Here is a 25,213-nt window from a genome sequence, read left to right on the forward strand (position 1 = left end):
AACTTCAATCAATTTATATTGTCTACTCTCTTCGTTCACCCTGAAAGCTTAAAAGCTGGATAGGGTGAAACCTAAATAACTTTAAGAGTGCAGAAAAGCGAAAATGGGAGGGCAACGAACTCCTAGATTGCAGTTTGTTGCCTCAACCACTATATTGGCTTCGGTAACAACGTTTATTGGTTTTGGTATCGCAATTATTACCCCCTTACATTAGCAACAAACTTAATTCCGAAATGAGAGGGTGAAAGAATGTTCTAGAACTAAAACGCAAAAAAAAAACAAAAAAATGGTCAAGCTGATACGTTGCATCAAAAACCACACGCACACGTTTACAATAATTGCTTTAAACTTCCTTCGGATCATTTCCGTTTGTGCCCCCTCCCCCCACAGCTTATTGGGTACATATTATTTGCACGCCCCAGACGCACGTGCCATATTTTTACACAATTATTTACCATGTAATGACACGTGCTCTTTAATTGGGGGGAGCATAACGTACTGGAGGGGGGCACTAACGGAAAAGATCCCTTCCCTCTTAATCAATAAAAAATATCATGTTGGCTTAAAATTGGCCATGAGAGCTACACATCCAACGAATACAGTTCAGTTAACTCAAAGTTGACAGGTTAGGGAGATAACCTTTTCAAGTCTCTTAAGAAAACATGTTGTTAAAACGAAAACCAGAAGGAACTGAAGCTTTAATTATTTGTTTCAATTTGAAAATAACAATTCAACACCTGCTCAAAGTATGTGCGTACCAGTCTCATATATTCTAGTCAAACTTCATTTCATGCAGTTGAAATTTTTAGATCTGAAATTTTCGCTTTGTTTTTATCAGGTCCCGTTTTTTTCTGATTCCACTATCTTAAATCGATGGTAAAAAATAGGAATTTATTTCTTGCATGGAGTAAATTCAATCCATAATTTTAAGAAAAGTTAAATGATAGAAATTGACCAAGCTTGCATTTATATAAAACTGGCTGTTAAAGTAGAAATGCTGTGTGAGAAATTAGAACATAACATACACAAACAACAATAAATTTCATTTTAAAATTATCGCTGTTTTAAAAACATAATCACCATTCTTTAAATTTTTTGCATGATAGCTAAATTTGTTCTGAATGAAGTTCTCTAATAGTACCAACAACAATAATTATTGATAAATAAAATAATTATTTTATAAATACTAAATATGGCAAGCTTTGTCTCACCTTTTCATTGTCTATTTGGGGAAAGAATCAATATAACAATGCTATCTATCTATTACTCAAGAAAAGGATAAACCATAAGAAAAGCACTACTTCTCATAAATAATTCGCAACTGTTTGCTTGTTTTCAAGAATGACATTTAAAAAATGACAAATTCTGCAACAGAAATAGCTCATATTGAGTTTTGAGAACTCTCTTCAAAAAACCTGCATGTTCATGTCTACTTAAAAATGTTTTTTGCGCGCTTCCAACAGAGTTGAAAAAACAGAGGCAGCAACAGGAAAAATCAATAAACAACAGATTTAAGCGTTGGAGAGTGGGGGTGCTTGTTGCTCATTGGTACGAAGCGGTTTAGATAAAGCAAGCAAATCATAAAAACAACGACGCAATGGAAGCGCTTGCTTCCTTAGCCAAGACACTTTGTTTTCGAGGGCATTTAATCCGTGCGTCAAAAAATTTTTTAATCGGAGGGAATAGCAACCGACAACAAGGAAACCCTCAGCGAACTCCCAAACTGCATCCAAGTGAAAAATATACCCTTGATTCGATAGAAGACTATAGCTGCGAAGCTTTTCAAATTGTTGAAGCAAAAGTGCTTTTACAACTTCAGTCTTTTTCTAATTTTAGAAGATTTATTAAGGTTTCTTAAGAGCTGTCAATAAAATTTTTGCGTCTAATTTGATTTGACCATACCCAGAGCTATAAAGATTTGCCCAGAAATGTTGATATTTCAAGTTTTACAAAAGATTTCAAGATGAATCAAGTTTCGGTTCATTGGTTTGTTATTCAACATTGTCGCAAGACGTTTAATTAATAGACAAAAACAGACAGGGAAAAAGCTTTGAAAAAGCAGAAAACAGTTGCGGAAGCACTTGCTATAGATTTTTCTCGTTTAAAATTGCAATCTGTTTGGTGTCAGTTGACACGATGAAGGTCAAAAGGTCTGAAGGTCAAATTATAAGCCCAATTTTGATGGTTAAAATGTCAAACTGACAACATTTGAGTTTGGTAGGTGAACTTGTGGCGTCTGCTTGCTGGGCAGAGTAGCTTGATGAAGGCTTGTTTGTACTGTTTGTTGAAGAAAAAGTAAATAAACGGATTCAAAACACTGTTGAAGTAGCCCAGCCACAGAACAACAATAGCCCAGTACCCGTCAATTCTTCTCTGTTGAACACCCTCGACTAAATATAAACAAAAGAATGGTAGCCAATTTATAATAAATACGCCCATAACTATGGACAAAGTTTTGAATGCTTTTAGCTCTGTTGCTTGTCCTAACGGGTTCGTTTTGGCTACGAATTGTGTGGCTCGGCGGACCATTCGGTTAATTGCGCGGAACGAGTTGGACCGTGTCGAGCGTGATTGGCTTGTGAAGGATGGATTGCGGCTTGGGCGACTTTCGGCTCCATTGCCATTAAGGGGTGTTTCATCTGTGTGGCAACCATTGGGATCTAAACTATTCCTTGTTGTAGAGGAATATTTATCGTTATTATTGTTATTGTTGTTTGCTCGTCGACCCCCTTCACAAGTGAGCAGTGCCATCCCGTTTTGCTGGCCAATAGGAGAGCACTGTCTTAACTGTTCAGCCATAGCTTTGCTCTGCCTTCTGGCAACTGCGAATATTCTAGAATAAGTGAACAGCATGACCACAAGAGGGACATAAAATGAAGACATGCTTGAGAATATTCGGAATGAGAGATCCAGGGATATTTGGCACTGGTCTTTGTCCTCATTACTGTCTTCTATCTTGCCCAGTTTGTTCATTATATATCTCCATGCTATTTGTCCAACTGCAATCAAAGCAGAGCTAAACAATAAAAAAAGACGTTTGAGAGCAATAATTTTGTAACCAAAACAAATCCTATTGGCTCAGCCCTCCATGTTAGTGGGTTCGGTGCTTCATGTGAGCGTGGGTTTTTCCTACCCGTGTCGAGGGCCACTGTCATATGCAAGATAAGAGGTGAAAGCGGAAAAATTTGTAAGCTAAGCAGTGAATGCAGTGAAATTACATAAATCAGGCGGTGAATGTGGTGAAAAAAAATATCGCCTGGTAGTGGTGAAAATACATAATTTCACCGCTTAAAAAAGTGTCCAAATTATGTGATATATGCAGTGAAAGCGGTGAAATTGCATAAATTCACCGCTTAACTTAGTGGTAGTCACATAAATTCACTGCTTAGAAAAAAAGTGTAAAAAAGATAAGATCAGGGGGGTAATTTTAGGGGGTAAAACGATATAAGATAGGGCGGTAAGGGAGGAGTTCTTAGATTTTACACCCCCCCCCCCTCAAAATTACCCCCTAATCTTACATCTTTTTGACACTTTATAAGGGTGAATTAATGTAATTATACCACAAGAATAAGCGGTGAACTTACAAAAATCATCACATTTCACCGCTAAAATATGTAATTTCACGGCTAAAAATTGAAATTCTTACAAAAAATTAACGCGCAAGTTTTACAAAAAGTAACATGAATTTAGTTTAAATTCAAAACAAATATCTTAGATATTAGTGAGAGGTGTTGCAGTGGAAGAAGAGGTGGCAGACATGCAGGAGGTGAGAGGTTCGAACACGTCTACAGCCGGTAATTTGTAGTAAGCGGTGAAATTACATATTTTAACGGTGAAATGTGGTAAAATTTTTAAGTTCACCGCATACTCAAGCAAACTTACATATTTTACCTCATTTCACCGTAAATTTATGTACAAAATTCGGGTGAAAAAAAAACCTTTCACCACTTATCTTTCCACCACTTACATATTTTTCTGATTTTTCCTCAAATCGGGTAAAACCAATTTATCACGAGTAATATAATTTACGGAGAAAATATGGGAAATATCACAAAAAAGTATTTTGTTTAAAATGACCTCAATCTTTTATTAAAACAAGGAAAACTTGAGGGTCAAATTTTTTGCAAGAAGTATTTTATTTTTGCGAATTTTCGACCTCAAATACTGTTTCATAAATAAAATACGCAATAGACCAACATTAGATACTTCATAGCTTTATTGAGATAGCTGATGACTCATATCGTCTGGCGTCGAATTCCGTATCCAATTTAAAACTCAGTATTCTTTTAACTAACAAACTGAAAAAAGTGAGCAAAATTATCTAAAAATCTTAATTTAATCAACAGACGTTAGGTAAATACTAATTCGCTGAAAAAAATTGGATATCTTCTCAACTCAACTGTTTTTAGTGAAATTATATATTAGTTTTTTCCGTTATATTATTGAAACTGGCAACAGTTTTAGAGAAAAACTATCGCTTCTCTTACAAAGAGAAACAAAAACTTAAAACAATGTGTACCTTTCGCTTTTCGCGACTTTTCACGCAGCGAGAACAATTAAGCGATCTCATTCAAATTGTTTGTTCTAATTAACGCCGCCTCAAATTCCTGCGGTAATAGAAAAACACTGTTTTGAGGGTAAAAGTAGAGTACTTCCGAGCCTTTTCACAAAGGAAAAACTCAAAATTCAGAAACAACTGCTTTCCTAGATCTGTTTTGACTATTTTAAAATTTATTGCTAGGTATCGATTAAAAATACATGACATGCTACACATAAGCAATATCAAAACAAAAATTTTGCATATGCATCAGTATAAGAAAAAAGGGAGGAGATTTTTACGATCAAAAACTTGGATTTTATTGGTGCCCTGTCTCGTTTTCATAAGATCTGTTCACACTTTTTTCGACGTTTTAAAGTCAACGAGAAGTTACATTAGTAGTGGGTAAAACAGGCAAACCAACCACCAGTGAAATTTGACCCTTTCTCCTAACGCTAATCGCGCATGTCGAATAGGGCAAAATTTTACTGCTTGTTGGTTTCCCTGTTTTATCCAGTACTTCATATTCACTCTAAGTCTAACATTAAGTTATGAAATGGCTTAATTCTAGAAAATAATAATAAGCTCGTTTCCAAATTCACCGATACATATTCACTCAAAATCTATCATTTTCTGTCTCACTTAGTATCGACTAAACTATGCTTGTAACAGCCAGTAGCTTGAAACAACCAGTAGCTCGTAACAAGCAGTAGCTGGTAACAAAAATAAAGCATTGAAACACCCTCTAGCTTGTAACTCCAGTAACTAATCTTCATTCTGATTGGCTAGTCAGTAACGCGTAACAGGTTACTTCACAAAGAATGTTCTAGAATAATTCTCCATGAGGGGACCTTTATTCTCCACGGCACTTTTTTGCCATTCATCATCGCTTTCGCCAGGCTACGCAAAATATAGCTCTTTTGAACAATAATATTTATTAAACAAGCATAAATAGGGCATACGAACTAAATAGCAAAACTTGGACATAAAATCTACGCAAAATCTCGAGAACTAAGAAAGGTATCAAATTCAAAATTTGTGAATGAATAACTATTCGTTGGATACACACTCTGTATGAGAATGAGGTCTGTACGCCAAGGAGGTGGAGTGGGGCTACCTTTTTAATTCTATAACCAATCTTAATATGTGGAGGAATTTTTCAAAAGTAAATAGCTCCAAAACTGTTGGTTCAAAATTGATCAAACTTTGCAGTGACTACCACAAGCCTATATTATAAGACATGCAAGAGGAAAGAACTAAATCGGACGGATATTTTTCGAGATAATGAGATTTAAATTTCAGATTGCAACAAAGTTTAGTAATGAATGTTATCTTCTCATCCAAATAAATCTTCAAATATAAGTTCTACGACTCCAGTGTTATGGTCATTGACATAAATGCTGGAATGTTAAACTCGAATATCCCCCTTTGAATATTCACCAGATTCGTGGAGAAAAACTAAAGCTATTTTAAGCATTTCTCACAAATTTCTTTCAGTTATTTTTTTGTGCATAGTTTGCAACATATTTGAGTTATAGTCTAACTAATTCACATTTGCGTTATAGTCTGACTTCTTGTACCATTAGTGGTTGCTAAATATGAAAGAAAGCTAATTTTACATATTTTTTTCATTTTAGAAATTAATTTTTTTCCAAAAAACAAATTATAAAATTATAAAATTAAAAAATTTAAAAATTATAAAATTTCAAAATAAGAGTGCAATCCCTCTTTAAGAGCGAAATCGCCCCTATCTGAGTGATGCCCCAGTACAAAATCACTATCTATGGCGCTTAAAGAGTGATTTCCTTTTTTTTAAATAACTTTTAAAATTATCTAACTTCTTTAATAAATTTTTATTTTTTTTTATTTTTCTATATTTTTTTATTTTAAATTATCTATACTCTTCAATAAATCTATATTCTCTTTTAGTTTTTCTATATTTATTCCATTATTAATAAGAAATGATAAAAAAATTATAATATTTACACGAACAACTTTCCCCAGTTTGGGTAATAACAGATCTGGGAACCAGCTCCGCTGATCTCTCAGTTAAATTTCCACTAAATCCTCTAGTTAATTCTACATCTGGATGTTGTTTCTTTAAATGAGCTCTCATCCAATCATATCTCACAACAGAAGGACAATATAGACAATTAACATTAGCTGAAGTACAATTTCTACATGTATACTTACTCTCATCAAAATCAGTTAGTGGTTTTACAGAATTACATTTATTACAACTTCTAGTTAAGACATTGGTGTTAAAGTTAGAGTTAGAGTTAGAGTTAGAGTTAGAGTTATAGTTAGAGTTAAAGCTAGAATTAGAGTTAATGCTAGAGCTAGAGCTAGAGTTAGAGCTAGAGTTAGAGTTAGAGTTAGAGCTAGATTTAGAGCTAGAGTTAGAGTTAGAGTTATATCCAGATTCACCTTTAAAAGAACTAAGATTCATCTTTATCCAGATTCAACTTTAAAAGATCTATCAGTTTTCATACAAATACAACTTAATGTTTTATCACCACATGCAAATTTACTAATTTTATCTTCATGATATATTGAATAATAAAAAGCTAAATTAAACGGGAGTCCACATTTATGTTTACACTCTAAACATTTTATAACCATTTATAATTGGTCAAATTTCAATTATACCCAACATATTTAGCCAAGATTTCAATTACATCTTTAGTATTATCTTTAGACGCAACACACTCTGTTAAATATTTCTTCCCCGTCGTATGGAGTGTACTAGTTTTATATCTTCTATCTAAAATCTCTTTAAGATCTAATTCCGTTTTATATCTAACAAAATTACAATTTCATCTCTAAATTCTTCATTTTTTCCATATAGTCTGTTTATATACCTTCGTCCCTCTTTATTTAAAATTCCAGTCTCTTCATCTATATATTCTACTTGTATCTTCTCGATAAACTGATTTCTGCTTTTCTTCCCCATATCCAAAAAGGTGAAACATCTGCGAAGCAGTTCCACTGATGGACGATGTCCCATTAACCAATGTACTTGCTCTGTTTAATATATTACTTGCACCCGTTGCCACATGACCAGCAGTTTTTACTGTTGTATCAGGACTCATATAATTATATATCATAAAACATGTACCTATAATTCCTAAAATAGTTGATGCTAACCTAAAACCATCAGCTTTAACCATTTCTTGTGTTAAAACATCATTCTGTATTTTAATACCTTTTAATGTAAGAAGTTTATTAAAAAAGAACTGATAATTATCATGATTAATAGTATTTCTATCTGTAGCATTTATCATGAGTGGTTTCATATATGCTATAAGTTTATTTTTATCTTCACTTTCTTATTTATCTTTTAAACTCAGAGCTTTCAAATAAAGGAAACAAACTCTCGAATCATATATCATAGATCTATTCTTATCAATAATAATAAAAGTATTCTCTTTCCTATTATATTTAATTATACCATAACGAAGTTCATCTGACATTCCCTCTGTACAATTATAATAGTTACTATTTAACTCACTAATTATTTTATTGAAGTTATGTTCACATTTATAAATTTCATTAAAAATTTTAAATAGATCAGCTCCATTATAAGTTGTTAAATAAATAGTATGTCAACTCATTCTTGCTGTATTATTTGAGCTAGTTTATGACACATTACAATCATTTATAATTGGTCAAAATCTGCCAAGCAGTTTCACTGATCCACGAATTTAGCCAATATATCAATTAAACCTTTAGTATTATCTTTAGATAAGATACTCTTAGCTAAATATTCATTCCCTGTCGTATTGAGTGTATTAGTTTTATATCTTCTATCTAAAACCTCTTTAAGGTCTAATTCTTTTTTATCTCTAACAAAATTTACAATTTCTTCTCTAAATTCTTGATTATTTCCATATAGTCTGTTTAAACATTTTTGCCCCTTCCTATTTAAAGTTCCCATCTCTTCATCTATATATTCTTCTTGTAGCCTTTCTATTGTATTAGCAAAACTACTTTGTAGATCATCTGCGAAGCAGGTTCCCTGATCATGGTGTAAGGGGCTCTGACCTTGGTTCTCCAACATGCTTTGCAGATCTTCTCCATAACCATAATTAACTAATGTACTTGCTCTACTTAACATACCACTTGCACCCATCGCTACAAGTCCAGCATTTTTTACTGTCATATCAGGATAAATATAATTATATATCATAAAACCCGGACTTATAATTCTTAAAATAGTTGATATTAACCTAAAACCATTTGCTTTAATTTTTTATTGTGTTAAAACATCATTCTGTATTTTAATACCTTTTAATGTAAGAAGTTTATTAAAGTAGAACTATTAATTATCATGATTAATAGTATTTCTTTCTGTAGCATTTATCATGAGTGGTTTCATATATGCTATAAATTTTTGTTTATCTTCACTTTCTAATTTATCTCTTAAACTAAGAGCTTTTAAATCAAGGAAACCAACTCTCGAGTCATATATCATAGTTCTATTCTTATCCATAATAATAAAAGTATTCTCTTTCCTGTTATATTTAATAATACAATAACGAAGTTCATCTGACATTCCATCTGTACAATTATAATAGTTACTATTTAACTCACTAACTATTTTATTGAAGTTATGTTCACATTTATATATTTCAATAAAATTTTTAAATCGATCAGCTCCATTATAAGTTGTTAAATAAATAGTATTACAACTCATTCTTGCTTTATTAATTATTTGAGCTGGTTTATGACACATAACAATCATTTGAATATTATAATGTCTTCCTTCTGTGAAATAATAAGCTATATCCTTATTTAACTTATCACCCATATCATCAAGTACTATTACACTATCTTTGAATTTAGACTTATTTTTTGATGTGATCATATTTATAACACATTTATTAAATCCAATATAAAACTCGCCAGTCTCAGGATCTATCCAATCTCTATCATCTTTACATACTATGATTATATTTTTAGCTTGATCAGTGAAACTGCTTCGAATATATTGGTCTTGGTTTTGGTTTTGGTTTTGATCGGTCTAACCGCTTCGCGGATCTAAAAATAACTTTAAGTTTTGTCTAATAAAATATGTTTTGCCTGTACCAGTTCCACCATAAACAATAGTATGTAATGGTGACTTTTCATATTCAAATCTAACTAGACTCCTATTCATAAATCCACCAAAGCTTTCTTCTAGTTTTGTATATTTACTTGGTATTGAATCATATACTTTATAACAAATTCCAATTAAGAAAATAAAAATTATAACTGCGCGACCTGTCTCCAGTTTTATACCTATTAAAAATGCTTATCCTAACTTTTGAGGAATTCAATAATAAATTTAATATTGATATTAATGCTATGAGTGATATCAGAATAAAAGATATAGGAAAAGATATAAGTCTAACACCAATTGAAATTGTAATGAGAGATCAAACTCCAGATAACACAAGTGAACCTAACATCAACATTATTGTGAATCTACATCCAACTGATGGTACACATTGGGTTTTAGTTATAAGACGAGAAGGGTGTCCTGTGTATTACTTTGATAGTTTTGGTGTTGAGACCCCTCCATTATTTTTAGAAGAATATGTTGATCTAGGCTCTAATGAAAGAATACAGCAATATGATGAACCTTATTGTGGGGCTTATTGTTTATATATGATCTATCTTATTGATAGAGGATTTAGAATTAACAATGCTTTGAATATTCTATAATGTTTCCATGAATGTTTTTGTTTAGGTTGTAGATCTACGACGTAGCTTTGCTAATAATGTTAATGTTAATGATAATGATAATGATAATGTTAATGATAATGTTAATGTTAAGGATAATGATAATGTTAATGATAATGTTAATGAGAATGATCTACGAAGTAGCTTTACTAAAAATGATGATGATAATGTTAATGATAATGATCTACGAAGTAGCTTTGCTATTAATGCTAAAGATAATGATAATGATCTACGAAGTAGCTTTGCTAAAAATGTTAATGATAATGATAATGTTAATGATAATGATAAAGTTAATGATAATTCTATATATATATATTTGATGAAAAACATCAAAGGGGTAACCCTAACAACAAAGATTGTCCGCGAACAGACTCGGTCTCCTGGTAAACCAAGCAGTTATACTTATCCACAAAGTGGCAACTTCGTTGATCTTAGTAACAATATCTTTGTTAAAATAAATGAAGATCTACAGTCATGGCTAAATGATGATAATATAATTCCAGAAGCTACACTCCCAGAGAACTTTAGATGTATAATATCTGGTCCCAGTGAATGTGGTAAGACATTCTTATTAAAAAAATTAATTCTGGCTAGAATATATTTTGATAAGCTATACATTATTGGTCCTACTGGTGATCAATATGAAGGTGTAGAGAGTTATAATCGACGAAGTCGCAACTCTGTTAACGATAAAGCAGATGTTGAGTTTGTTAAAGATATAAAAGATTTACCCTCTCCCGATCAAATACCCAAAGACTTAAAGAAACTAATGGTATTCGATGATGTTAGAGCCAAAGAACCAGTTATTAATGAATACTTTTGTAGAGGTAGACAAAATAATTGCAATATGATATATCTTAATCAAAATCTATTCACAATAGATAGACAGAGTGTTAGAGAGAATTGTAATCTATTTATTTTATTTGAACAAAGAAGTAAAGTCCTCATATCTATATATCAAGATTTCTTTAATAATGTTGAACTTAGTTATAACGATTTTGCTAATATGTGTAATAAGGTATGGAAAGAGCCTTATAATTATATTGTCATTGACATAACTTAAAAAAATATTAATGTCAACTAAGAATTAATTGGGATTGGAGAGTTTTATATCTAGACTAGATCAATGAAGTTGCTGGTTACACCAGATGGGTCTTCGACCAACTGTGTTAACACAGATGTAAAGTAAAACTTAACACATCACCATTCAAGTCTATAGGTCTTCCATGCTCATCCTTAATATGAAACTCTATATATTCTTTTCTATCTTTAGTTACATTTTGATACAAGATATTAGTTGGTATAAAATTTATCAAGTAACCCGGTGGTTCTGTTAGAGTAAAATTATTTAGTATGTCGGTGTTATTCCCATTATCTTTAACACCAGATATCACATTACAATGAATGTTAATAGTACGAAAACCCATAATATCAACAATTTTCTAAGATGTATATTTACCTTTTTTATAAAGTGTTTTCTAAATCCTAGTAAAGGGGCTATTGAAATTTCTATGTCAAAGTTAATTGCACCTTGTTTTATTTCCATTAAACTTTTCATTGTATTCTTATCAGGTTCTATTATAACATTACCATTAGTTTCTTCTTTTATTAATTCTGCTATTTCAAATATTTCATATGCACCTGGTATAACAGCTAAAATACGGGTATCTGTCCATGTTTCACCTCGGATATCATATAAGAATTGATTGTTCCTTCTATTCACATTAAACACCAAATTATAAACAGATAATCTAATTAAACCTAATTTTGACGAGCTAAGTATAGGTTCACTAAAGTTAAACTTTTCTATTGGCTTTATCATTCTAAAGTTAAGTGTATGCTCGTCTTTAGTTTTAGTTAGAGTTTCATGTATCTTTTGTAGTTCATATAGAATTATGTTGTCAGTCATTTTTTGACTTATAAAAATGAACTTTAATTTGGATACAACTTATGGGTATAATAATGATATACACAAAAGTAAGATTATAAAGTATAAACCAAATAATCTAGCAACAATGAATACGGTTAATACTAACATTAATATCATACTCAATAGAGAAGAAAATCATTTAAATTTGCATGATTCATATCTAGAGATAGGATTTGTTGTATCAGATGATGCTGGTGGTGTATTTGCTAATGATGCTAATATTAGATTAGTTAATTATGGTATGATGGCATTGTTTAGTTCAGTTAAACTTGAAACTAGTGTTGGTAGGACTATTGAATATATAGATCATTGCCATCCTAATCTATTGATGTATAAGTTATTAACTAGTACTGATGATGAATATGAGAGTGGTTTTGTTAGAACTCAACGTAATAGAAATAATCAATTTAAAGGTGACCATATTGCCGCAGAACGAGGTCATATGTATATGATGATTAAGATCAGTGATCTATTTGGTTTCGTAAATGATTTAGAAAAGATTATATATGGTTTAGGATTTAAACTAATATTAAAAAGAAATAATAATGATAGAGCTCTATTTAGAGTCAATGCTGGTGCTGATGCAGTTGGTAATGATGGTAATATAGATATTAGAGATATATCATGGTGTGTGCACAGTATTGATCCTAGTAATGACAATAGAATTATTGTGCAAAAGGGTTTAAGTAAAAAGAATAATGTAGACTTTATTTATTATGAAAGAAAGACATTTTATAAGAATGTACCCAATGCTACTAACTTCTTGTTTGATCTAGGTATGGAAAGTGGTATGGAAAGACCACAATATATAATAGTTGGTTTTGAAAATAATAATGTTAATGAACAAACTCATGATGCAAGTACATTTGATATAATGAATGTTACTGAATGTTATTGTAAGATTGGTAGAGAGTTTTATCTTGAGGATAGAATGGAAAGAATATAAATTATGGTACTAATAATTATAATGAGGCTTTTAAAGACATTGTTAGCTTTAATAAAGATTATTTTGGGCTACCACATAACATAAAACCATATATAAATCATAGAACATTCAAAAGTAGTTATAGAATATATGTATTCGATACTAGATATCAAAGTGATCATATAGGTCCACAACCAATACAACTTAAATTTAAATTTAGTGCTGCAGTTGCCGATGTTATATGTCAAGCATTAGTATTAACTAGAAAGGTTATTAGTGATAATATTGTTGGTATTAAGATGGTTGATATTGTATCTTAGGCCTAGTTAATGTTATAGTCATTGTTATGGTCATTGTTATCTACGAAGCAGGTTCCTTTATAGTAAGTATCTTAGACAATGTACCAGTCAATGACTTAATCAAACCATTTCCTACTTGTCTTAACAAAACTTTTAGCATAATTAGTATCTAATTTCTTTTTATTCTCTAGAGTTAGACCTCTAGCTTCAAGTTTAGTCTTGGGCTTTGGCTTAGTCTTACTCTTTGGTAGTGGCTTGGGTTTAGTCTTCGAGCGAAGCTCGCGGGTGGAACCCGTAGTCTTAGCTATTGGTTTAACAACAAAAGGATTATACTTTTCAACTTCCATTATTTTTTAATATATAGAAATCAGTCCTTTAAATAAGTTCAAAACTAATTCTTATTCTGTTGGTGGCAGACATTATAATGGTACTAATAACATAAGTGGAGCTATTACTTCAAAAGGTGATAAAATGTTAAGAGGATTCTGCACTAAATGTAGAAGGAATAAATCAATGACTGTATCTGACGCAACAATAGAAGCAGAGGGATTGAAAGATTTCATTAAAAGTGTTGGTAAAGGTACAGTTAACTTCGGAAAGAAAGTTGCTAATAATCCAGTAAGAGCATTAGAAATAGCAAGTAAAATAGAAAGTGCAGCTGCATCTAGAAACCCTAGAGCTGCTTTATCAGCCACACCTGATTTGATTAAATTTGCAACTACTGGTGAAGGTATAAATGTAGTACAAAAAGGAAGAGGGTTATACTTAGGTAGGGGTATACTATATTAGAGTTTAAATATTAGAGTTTAATTATGACTATGGGTATAACTATGACTATGATTATGACTAGATATATATCTAATGGTAAATATTAATACTAATATTATTATTACTAAATACATTATTATAACCAGACACCAATAACTTTAATTTAAAAAAATACTCAGCTTGTTTTCCTTGTTCTTCTTATATTCTTCATATACTTTGACTAATTCCTTATATTCATCATTATCTATTTTATTATCATTCATTGATTTAGTATATAGTTTATTAAACTTGTCGCAAAACTGTTTATTTAAAATATACATCTGTGAATACTTTATAATTTTATTTTTTATTTTAGGATTAATTCTTTTTGATAATGAACCACAAACAGTTGCTGCAGCAGAAGCTGTTGGTATAGAATAAGGTAATCCTATACCTGTTATTGCAACTGATGTTGTTGTTGCCGTTGTTGCTATTGATGATAATACTATTTCTGTTATCTCAGCTACGTTAATATAATTTTTATATCTACTCAACTTCTTATTATAGTTATTAGTTTCAGTTTCATTATAATTTCTAATATCTTTTATAATGTTAATATTATTATTAAATTTATTATTAGCCTGAATCTTTTCGTTTATTAATCGTTCTGATACTGATGACAAATCTGGATATAGTAATCTCTCACTCGGTGCTGTTTGATTGGTCATGGACTCCGTCATAGCTTTGCTTCATTAGTAATAATTCTTTCTGTTTCTTTCATTATATCTTCTTGTTTAAAACCAAAATGCATCTCAAGTCTTGCTTCCTCTTTATTATCAACTAACGTACTTTGTAAAGGTATAGCAATTATATATTGTACTATAACTTTTCTAAAAGATTTATTGTATTCTTTCATTTCTCCTAGACCGTTAGTAAACATATCATCTAAATGTATGTTAGTTAAATTTTGTTTAAACTTATTATTATCAAATTCTTGTTTTAATTGATTATATTTAGAGATAGCATCAGCAGCAACTTTATTACCAGACTTAACAGTATTTGTGACTTCATTTGCTGATTCAATAAACTCGTTAATTAGTTCATCTTTAACTTGTGTTTCCCTTAGTTGTAATGTTTTAGTTGTGACTTTATCAAATTCACCTTTTCTTAGCTCCATTATGTTTTTACTAAAAATATCTATTTTATTATTAGAAGATAATAAGTTATTGTCACAATAGTCTTTATTAACAACATCTTTTTCATCTATTGAAGGATGAACATTTGTAATTTTATAGGTATCCTTCATATCAATATTATCATTATCTTCTAGGAATAACCCACGAGCCTTACTCAGTGTTAAGTTGTTTGTTGATTGATGATACCAGCGCCCAGCGGATCTATTTGCTTGGTTAAATCTATTTCTTGTCATCTTTGTATTTGTTTACAAAAAGAACTATATTTAAAGATTCCAAAACTTTATTATTAGATTCAAAGTCAAATTCGGATTTTAATAATTCCTGTTTGTAAAATTTACCTTCTATTATATCACCATTAATATCTTCTATCTTATATGTTAGTGGTTGTGTGTTCAAAACTTCATTAACTTTTAATAGTTCTCTATTCCAACTAGAAGTGTAAACTTTAGAAAAGATATTACGTTTATCAGCATTTCTATCATAATTACCAACTTTAAATTTTGGTGTTGCTTTGCTATATTTAACATAGTATTTAACTTTTTATGTATATTTAACATAGTATTTAACATAGTGCTGTTGGATTGGTCATGGACTCCGTCATAGCTTTGCTTATTTTCATTAGTAATAATTCTTTCTGTTTCTTTCATTATATCTTCTTGTTTAAAACCAAAATGCATCTGAAGTCTTGCTTCCTCTTTATTATCAACTAACTAAGTTTGTAAAGGTATAGCAATTATATATTGTACTATAACTTTTCTAAGAGATTTATTGTATTCTTTCATTTCTCCTAGACCGTTAGTAAACATATCATCTAAATGTATGTTAGTAAAATTTTGTTTAAACTTATTATTATCAAATTCTTGTTTTATTTGATTATATTTAGAGATAGTATCAGCAGCAACTTTATTACCAGACTTAACAGTATTTGTGACTTCATTTGCTGATTCAATAAACTCGTTAATTAGTTCATCATTAACTTGTGTTTCACTTAGTTGTAATGTTTTAGTTGTGACTTTATCAAATTCGCCTTTTCTTAGCTCCATTTTGTTTTTACTTAAAATATCTATTTTATTATTAGAAGATAATAAGTTATTGTCACAATAGTCTTTATTAACAACATCTTTTTCATCTATTGAAGGATGAACATTTGTAATTTTATAGGTATCCTTCATATCAATATTATCATTATCTTCTAGGAATAACCCACGAGCCTTACTCAGTGTTAAGTTGTTTGTTGATTGATGATACCAGCGCCCAGCGGATCTATTTGCTTGGTTAAATCTATTTCTTGTCATCTTTGTATTTGTTTACAAAAAGAACTATATTTAAAGATTCCAAAACTTTATTATTAGATTCAAAGTCAAATTCGGATTTTAATAATTCCTGTTTGTAAAATTTACCTTCTATTATATCACCATTAATATCTTCTATCTTATATGTTAGTGGTTGTGTGTTCAAAACTTCATTAACTTTTAATAGTTCTCTATTCCAACTAGAAGTGTAAACTTTAGAAAAGATATTACGTTTATCAGCATTTCTATCATAATTACCAACTTTAAATTTTGGTGTTGCTTTGCTATATTTAACATAGTATTTAACTTTTTATGTATATTTAACATAGTATTTAACATAGTGCTGTTGGATTGGTCATGGACTCCGTCATAGCTTTGCTTATTTTCATTAGTAATAATTCTTTCTGTTTCTTTCATTATATCTTCTTGTTTAAAACCAAAATGCATCTGAAGTCTTGCTTCCTCTTTATTATCAACTAACTAAGTTTGTAAAGGTATAGCAATTATATATTGTACTATAACTTTTCTAAGAGATTTATTGTATTCTTTCATTTCTCCTAGACCGTTAGTAAACATATCATCTAAATGTATGTTAGTAAAATTTTGTTTAAACTTATTATTATCAAATTCTTGTTTTATTTGATTATATTTAGAGATAGTATCAGCAGCAACTTTATTACCAGACTTAACAGTATTTGTGACTTCATTTGCTGATTCAATAAACTCGTTAATTAGTTCATCATTAACTTGTGTTTCACTTAGTTGTAATGTTTTAGTTGTGACTTTATCAAATTCGCCTTTTCTTAGCTCCATTTTGTTTTTACTTAAAATATCTATTTTATTATTAGAAGATAATAAGTTATTGTCACAATAGTCTTTATTAACAACATCTTTTTCATCTATTGAAGGATGAACATTTGTAATTTTATAGGTATCCTTCATATCAATATTATCATTCTCTTCTAGGAATAACCCACGAGCCTTACTCAGTGTTAAGTTGTTTGTTGATCGATGATACCAGCGCCCAGTGGATCTATTTGCTTGGTTAAATCTATTTCTTGTCATCTTTGTATTTGTTTACAAAAAGAACTATATTTAAAGACTCCAAAACTTTATTATTAGATTCAAAGTCAAATTCGGATTTTAATAATTACTGTTCGTAATATTTACCTTCTATTATCTCACCATTAATATCTTCTATCTTATATGTTAGTGGTTGTGTGTTCAAAACTTCATTAACTTTTAATAGTTCTCTATTCCAACTAGAAGTGTAAACTTTAGAAAAGATATTACGTTTATCAGCATTTCTATCATAATTACCAACTTTAAATTTTGGTGTTGCTTTGGTATATTTAACATAGTATTTAACTTTATCAGGATTATTAGAAGCATCAACTGGTGTCATAAAAATTGTTGAATGAATATTATTGTTATATGTTATGACTGCATCAATTAGTATGTTTACCCAATTACCATCACCATTGATGAACATTGGTTTGTTAAATATGTGTAATACTGTTCTATTAAACCTCTCTGTAAACACAGCCTTTAATCACTATAAGTAGAATATAGTTTTGTTTCATATTCTTTAAGTAAAGATTTAAATGTTTTATTGTAACACTCACTACCTCTATCTACCCATAACTTTTCCGGTTTTCGACTTTCAGAGCCAACCTGTGGATTATCACTTAATACTATTTTAAAACCATTAGTTATAGATAAACCAGATTTATTCTTTAATGGAATAGCCCATGCATATTTTGTGAATATATCTATAACAGTTAATATAAACTTATAATTATTATTGTATTTACATAGAGATGACTTATCAATTAAATCAGCTGACCATGATTCATCTTTATATAATGGTATTATTCTTTCTATACTAAACTTTGTTTTTTCAGGACTGAATACTTCATTAGCTAATAGTTGTTGTTGTTTTTCCATCATTATTTATTTACCATAGTTAAAAACAAAATTACCTAGTTGCTCTTGAACAATAATATTCATAAATAATAGTTGCTTAGATATATCTAGCATTTCATGATATAATCCATTATGGCCAGCTTTTGTTTCTAGTATTAATAATTCTAGTCTTTCTACTAAACTTTTTAAATGGCAACTTTGTTTATTATTTGGGTTGGGGTTGCTATTTAAACCCCTGCCAAGTACATCATCTTTTACCCCCATTATACCTTTTATTGTTCTATATCTAGCGCTTTTCTTATCCCCGTTACCTAAATCATATCTAATATCCTTTAAAAACCTTTCAATTTTGTTTTCATCTTCCTCAATATTATCATCATATGTTACATTTGATTTAGTAAGAAAATCAGTAAATCCTTCTGAAAACTCATATACATTATCCCTAACTAAAAAGTGCACCCTGCTCTACAGCTATATTAACAGCATTCATTTTATATCTCCTAGTAGGTAAATCTACGAGTTCTAACTTTAATTGAGGATTAGTTTGAGCCCCCATGTCATGAAGAAGTTTGGCTGTCTTTGTATCAACAAAAACTGGTGCTTTATCCCTTTATATAGTTTCCTTTATAGTCCCCTTTAGCGTTTCATTAATCTTGGAAGTGTGTTCACCGATCTGCGAAGCAGTTTCACTGATCTGGAAACCAGCTCGCTGGATCATCTTAGTTTGTTTATCTAACTCTTGACTTTGCCAATCTGGTGCTCTTAATGTTTGTTCACTTAATGCTAGATTGTGTTCATTATGGTCTAGCCATGTTTCACTGTTTGCATTTCGTGTTTTAGTTATATAGTTCTACATCAGTATATCTTTGCCATTTGATCTAGAGGCAGAGCTATGAAGTCATAACTATCTAAGAATTTAAGACAACCAATACTAAACTTCTTAGAATTACCATTAGCTAGTGGTATGTTACTTACTTTTCATTTATCACTATTCTGTTTAAAGTAATCACTATATAGTACATTGAAATGAAAACCATTGTAGAATGTTACAGGAAAGAAGTTTTGTTTGTACCCTCAGATTACACATTTTACATGCTGGTCCTCTATATTTACCAATTTTGAATAGACATAGATTTTCATCATGAGGACAGCTTTTAATATTATTTTTAAAAAAATCTTTTATCATCAAATGTGTTCAGACTATTCTTACTTGTTTTTGTTGTTGTCAAGTTATCACCCACTTTTTGTATTCTACATTCATCTCTAGTTGTCTTTGTGCTATACATTAGTGCATTATAAAACTCTTCATGTTTAGCATTCTTACAATTCTTTATTCCTTATTCTTTATTTACACCAATTTATTGGTGAGAGAGATATAAACTCTTCTATTACTATACTTCCCAATTCATTTGTGAATTTACCTGGAACTTTATTATTAGTTTTGATTGGTGCTTCTAGATTGGACAGATCTATGTGTTGATTTTCGATATTACCCTCGCTAATGCTTAAAACAAAATTATCAGTATCCATATAGTGGAGTTGTAGATCTTTGAGTGATGGTTGAAGAATATTATAGAATACATCATACATGTGTAATTTACTTAATTCTAATATAGTAACAACTATATATACTGGAGAATCATATTCTATTTTTTTCTTTATATATTCAATTTGGCTATAATCCTTATATCTAGTTATATTCTTAAATGTTGGTTAAATTATACTTTTGATTATCTTTTCTTCATCGTGTAAGAACTTTCTTTGAAGGAAGTGTAGGGGATTCATGCACATTCTTCCATATAGTGAATTGTTCGATAATTTCTTTACATCCTTTTCTTCTTCAGTTTTAGCAGTTGCTTTTTTATTAGTATTGTTTTGTATATAATCTCTACATATATAATCTTGTTTAAATTTAATTACTCTATTTATTTTAGTTACTTTTCCACCCATCTTAACATAGAACCTTAACATCCTATAATGAACTATGTATTCTGTTTTGTTGTTTTGGTCTAAAATTAATTTCTCTGTTTTTGTTTTGCCTTTCTCTCTTTCTCGGTATCCCAATTCATTATCATTTATCTTTCTCTTACCAGGCATTAATGCTAGTTGCTCTGTTCTATCTTTACATGTATCAGTATAATCAATATCGCAAATTAAATAATAACCATGATCACTGTCTTCTGGAGTATTTAAAATTGTATCAAGAGTAGTGGTAGTAGTAAACTGGAAGTCCTTATAAGGTAGCTTTTGCATCATTGCATAGCCGTATAGGTTGTTTGCATCAATGTACCAGATATTTCTTGTATGGGACTTCATCCCTGTTTCAACATTATTGACTATCCTATCTCCCATTATACCACATATGCCCCCTCTCTTTGCTTAAACCAAAATCATCTAGCATTTGTTTATCTTGTAATGTATCCAATGTTACACCGCTTGACATTAACCAACAATCAAAACTATAGCCTGGGAGTATCACATAGTGTAGGGGATTGAGCTTGAATTCGTTCATGCTTAGTTGAACATATTCATTCATGCAGTAGTCTAATATTTCCAAATCATTTTGTAAATACTCTATAGTTAGATCTTTACCAGTTTTATGACTGTTGTCTTTATTGAAGATATCGACTTCTTCTTGTGTTGGTAATTTATTTGAGAGAGAGGATTTGAAGTCTTCTAATATTAGATTACCTATAACTTCAGCATACGAGTCCAAACCAAGGTATTCATATGAATATAATGTTTTAGTTTTACATCCGTATATCTTCGCCATTTGATCTAGAGGCATAGCTAAGAAGTTATAACTATCTAAGAATTTGAGACAACCGATGCTAAACATCTTAGACTTACCGGCAGCTAGTGGTATGTTATCTACTTTTCTTTTATCATTATTCTGTTGAAAGAGTTCGCTGTAAAGTAGGTTGAAGTCATAGCCAGAGCCATTGTGGAATATTACAGGAATGAAGTTTTGTTGTTTGTACCTCAGATTACATATTCTACAAGCTGGTCCTCTATATTTACAGTTTCATGGCAATGATCTCTTACTTTATTAATACATGTTTTACTGCAGATATAACAAGTGTTATTAGTTTCATGATATAATTTATCTTCTTCATTAAATATCATTTGTTTGTTGCGCTTGAAGTTATTCTCAGTTTCTATTTCTAATAGATCACTAGCAAATCTTTTGAAACAGTCAAGACCGAAATAGTATTTGAAATTGCACTGCCAGATGAAACCCACACTTATTGGTATGTGTTCAGCTATTACATACTTACAACCATTAGTCGCGACTTCAACAATGCAACATTCTATATCAGCAGTTATAATATTTTTTTTATATTCTGACGTTTGTGTTCATTTATAAAAGTAATTTTGTTTCTTCTTAGGACAAACAGCCTCGGGTTTCAAAGAGTTGTTACATTCATGTGTGTTGTATTTAATTTGTGAATCAAACCAATAAGTACATCTATCACAGGGATAGAATTTGTGATTCATTCTATTTGGTCGATCTAACAAGGTTTCTATGTTTTTAATTAGAGCACAGTGTTCTGTAGTACAATCTCCCCAAACCAATATTCTGACATCTTTTCTATCTTTATCAAAATCATCCACTGGTTTAAACAATTCTACTTTGCCCCCACCACAAGGTGTGTATACCCAAATATTAATATTGTACAATTTCTGTATTCTCATTATGTAAGCAAAATCATTTTCATCTCGTTGTCGTGCTTCAATTAGATTATTTACATATTTACACTCGCTTGTTGCGTGGATCATAGCAGGATGTAGCCAAGCAGTAATAGTTAGTTGAAAGCAGTTGTATTTATAACTACGTATATTTATTATCGATTTAGGGTTTTTGAGATCAGGGGTACTTCTATATAACTTCCAATAAATGCTTTACTTGGTTCAATATTTGTCTGAATACTTCTCAACCCAAGAAATTCGAGGTCATAGCCATAACCTTCATATAATTCTTTTTCGAAATCTAGCCCTTGTTTGAAGTCACCGTAATCATATATAGCCTTATTAATTATATAGTCGGTGTTGAAGAATATTTTGTAATTTTAACTTCTTCTTTGGTTCAATTTTTGTACTCACACTATGCCGTGACCTTATAATTGAAACTCTTAACTTTTCTAAACTGATAACAGTTTTTAATTTCCTCTAATGAGTAATTAGTTGCTTCGTCTATACGTTCAATGTAATTCCCACCTTTATCCGTAATATAAAATTCTCTCATGTTCTGCCCTGAGTTTATATCAAAGCCTTCTGTGTTTCCTAGATACATGCGATTGTGACTATATGAATGAGTAGTTAGAGCTACTTTACTTCTAAATTCTTCATGACATTCTTTACATTCAAACTTAATTCTGGTGTAGATATTATCATCAGTATCTGTTTTAGTTTTAGCTTTAGTTTCAGTTTCAGTTTTAGTTTTAATAATATCCTTAGTATTATTAGCAAAGCTACTTCGTAGATCTTTAGGTCTGAGAACGTAGTCATCTTCATCTGAATTATACACCCTTTCCCTAGTTTCATCGGTGAAGCCGCTTTGCGGATCTTCCACTTCATCCTCATACTCCTTTATCGCCCTGTTTAAGTGTTCATCACTTAAATTATGTTTGACAAATTGTTTCTTTGTTTCGAAAACCAAATCACAAATATAACAAAAGTTTACGTTTTCTACTTTAGACATTTTTATATTTATAGACAAAAAATTCATTTTTGAAAACATACAAATTAAAAATGTCTACATCAGTAAAAAGTGGTGGTTGTAAAGATAAATCATGGAGGAAATGTTGTGATAAATGTTTAGATAGTTTATTTGAATGTTATATCTGTAAGGGTTACTTTAAGAATAGAGATTATATTAATCATATGAATATACATTATAATGATCCTAGTCTATATATAACTTGAATTATGTGTAATGAAAATCAACACATCAGCGGATTTAGATTTAAAAATTTTAAGTGTACATTATGTATTTATTTACATAGATATAGATATATACATACCAAAGATAGATTCGAGGAATATGCTGAAAGATTTAACAAAAAAGTGTGAAAAAAAAACGAAAAAGTGGTGAATTTGCAAACGAGCTTATTCTTATTTTCTAGAATTAAGCCATTTCATAATTTAATGTTAGACTTAGAGTGAATGTGTAGTAGTAAATAAAACAGGGAAACCAACAAGCAGTAAAATTTGGCCCTATTCGAAATGCGTGATTAGCGTTAGGAGAAAGGGTCAAATTTTACTGGTGGTTGGTTTCCCTGTTTTATCCAGTACTTACATTAGCGTGGTGGTTTTGGTCACGCTGGACTGGTAGAAGGACCAAAATGGCTATTGGATTCAAAGCCTGATTTTTTTCAAACATTTTTTTAAGGAGGGATGCAAATTTGGTGTCTGAACAAAATATAGGTTTTTGAGAATGTTTCTTTTTAACCGTGTGCGAGAATTTGACTTGTGTTCATTGTTTTTTTGTAATAAAATTTTACATTTGCGTTCCAATTGTTCTAATTGAGTCCATTTCCAATTTGCTTGAATCCCTGAATCCGCAGATGATGCGTTTTATGACATTGAAAACATTTATGGTCAAGAAATAAGAATGAAATTTTTTATCGTTGCCCACATTTTTTTTCATTATTTGTGTTGGCTTATCGCTTAGTATTGTTGTTCGGAGCTCTTAAGCTTTAGTTGTGAGGCATAAGGGAATCAAATTAATGGTTAACGTTCTTAGCTAAACGTTTCTGTGACTTTAACTTAATATTGTCCAAAAAAATTAGCGCATTTTTGAATTTCACCTGTGTGTTTTGTTCATTTCGTTGTCTAGTCTTTTGATTACTAATGAGCTATTATTGAACATAATTAACATTGGAAAAGTTAAATTGTTGCTTTTATAACTTTGACACTATTTAATTTTAAAAATCATTTGCCAACGTTTGAGTTTTGCGTGTACTTTTCGTGCATTTTGTCGTCCAATCAATTTTTCTGTTGATGACACGTCTTGTTCGTTGCACAGATTGGTCTTACTATTTGCTGAGCGCTGATAAAAATTTATTTAGTATTGATGACATAGTTTAAAAAAAATTTTAATGCTCAAGTGACTTGCAAACTTTACTTTTATTTCGCGCTTTTTTGGTCTTTTTTCCACCCGATGAAATATAAATTATTTTGCTCAAAATTTTATGTCATGTTGTCTTTGTTGATTTTGTTATATATTTACGTGTTTTTTTTGCCTTGAGACCTTGCAATTTACAAAAGGTTTCTGCAAAGATTGTTTCCCTATCTTGCTTTTTCTTTCATCAACTTTGTCAAGATTTTTGCATGGTTCACGCTTTCTTAGGATGTGTAGGATCATTATTTATCATTTCCTACTGTATCGTTTTCTGGAGAGGAACCGTGCCAAATTAGCCAAAGTCTCCCTTTTATCTATAATTTTGTAATTGCTTACAAACTTAACAATTGCTACCCTACTGCAATATTTCTTAAAGTTTGTCTTGTCTCCTTGTCTCATTAATGACAAGAAAATTTGGGGAAAATTTCAGAAATTCACGTACTGTATCTCCATGCGGCACATTTTTATTTAGTTGTTTAAATTTATGACTTTTTGTACTGATACAATAGTTTT

At 30.5% G+C, this 25,213-nt stretch overlaps 1 protein-coding gene across 3 annotated transcripts in view; it reads right to left on the minus strand.

The window, feature by feature from the left end:
- Nucleotides 1–1,994: 1,994 nt before the first annotated feature.
- The window catches only part of LOC142345793 (5-hydroxytryptamine receptor 1D-like), a 127,817-nt gene continuing 104,598 nt past the window's right edge, over nt 1,995–25,213 (minus strand). For all 3 annotated transcript variants that reach the window (XM_075398152.1, XM_075398151.1, XM_075398153.1), the window contains one exon: nt 1,995–3,016. In XM_075398152.1, coding sequence (XP_075254267.1) covers nt 2,194–3,016 — 823 coding nt within the window. In that variant the 3' untranslated portion in view covers nt 1,995–2,193. The remainder of the gene's footprint in view (nt 3,017–25,213) is intronic.

This window comes from Convolutriloba macropyga, chromosome 9, assembly GCF_964194025.1.
Source record: "Convolutriloba macropyga chromosome 9, txConMacr16.3, whole genome shotgun sequence".
Lineage (NCBI taxonomy): Eukaryota > Metazoa > Xenacoelomorpha > Acoela > Convolutidae > Convolutriloba > Convolutriloba macropyga.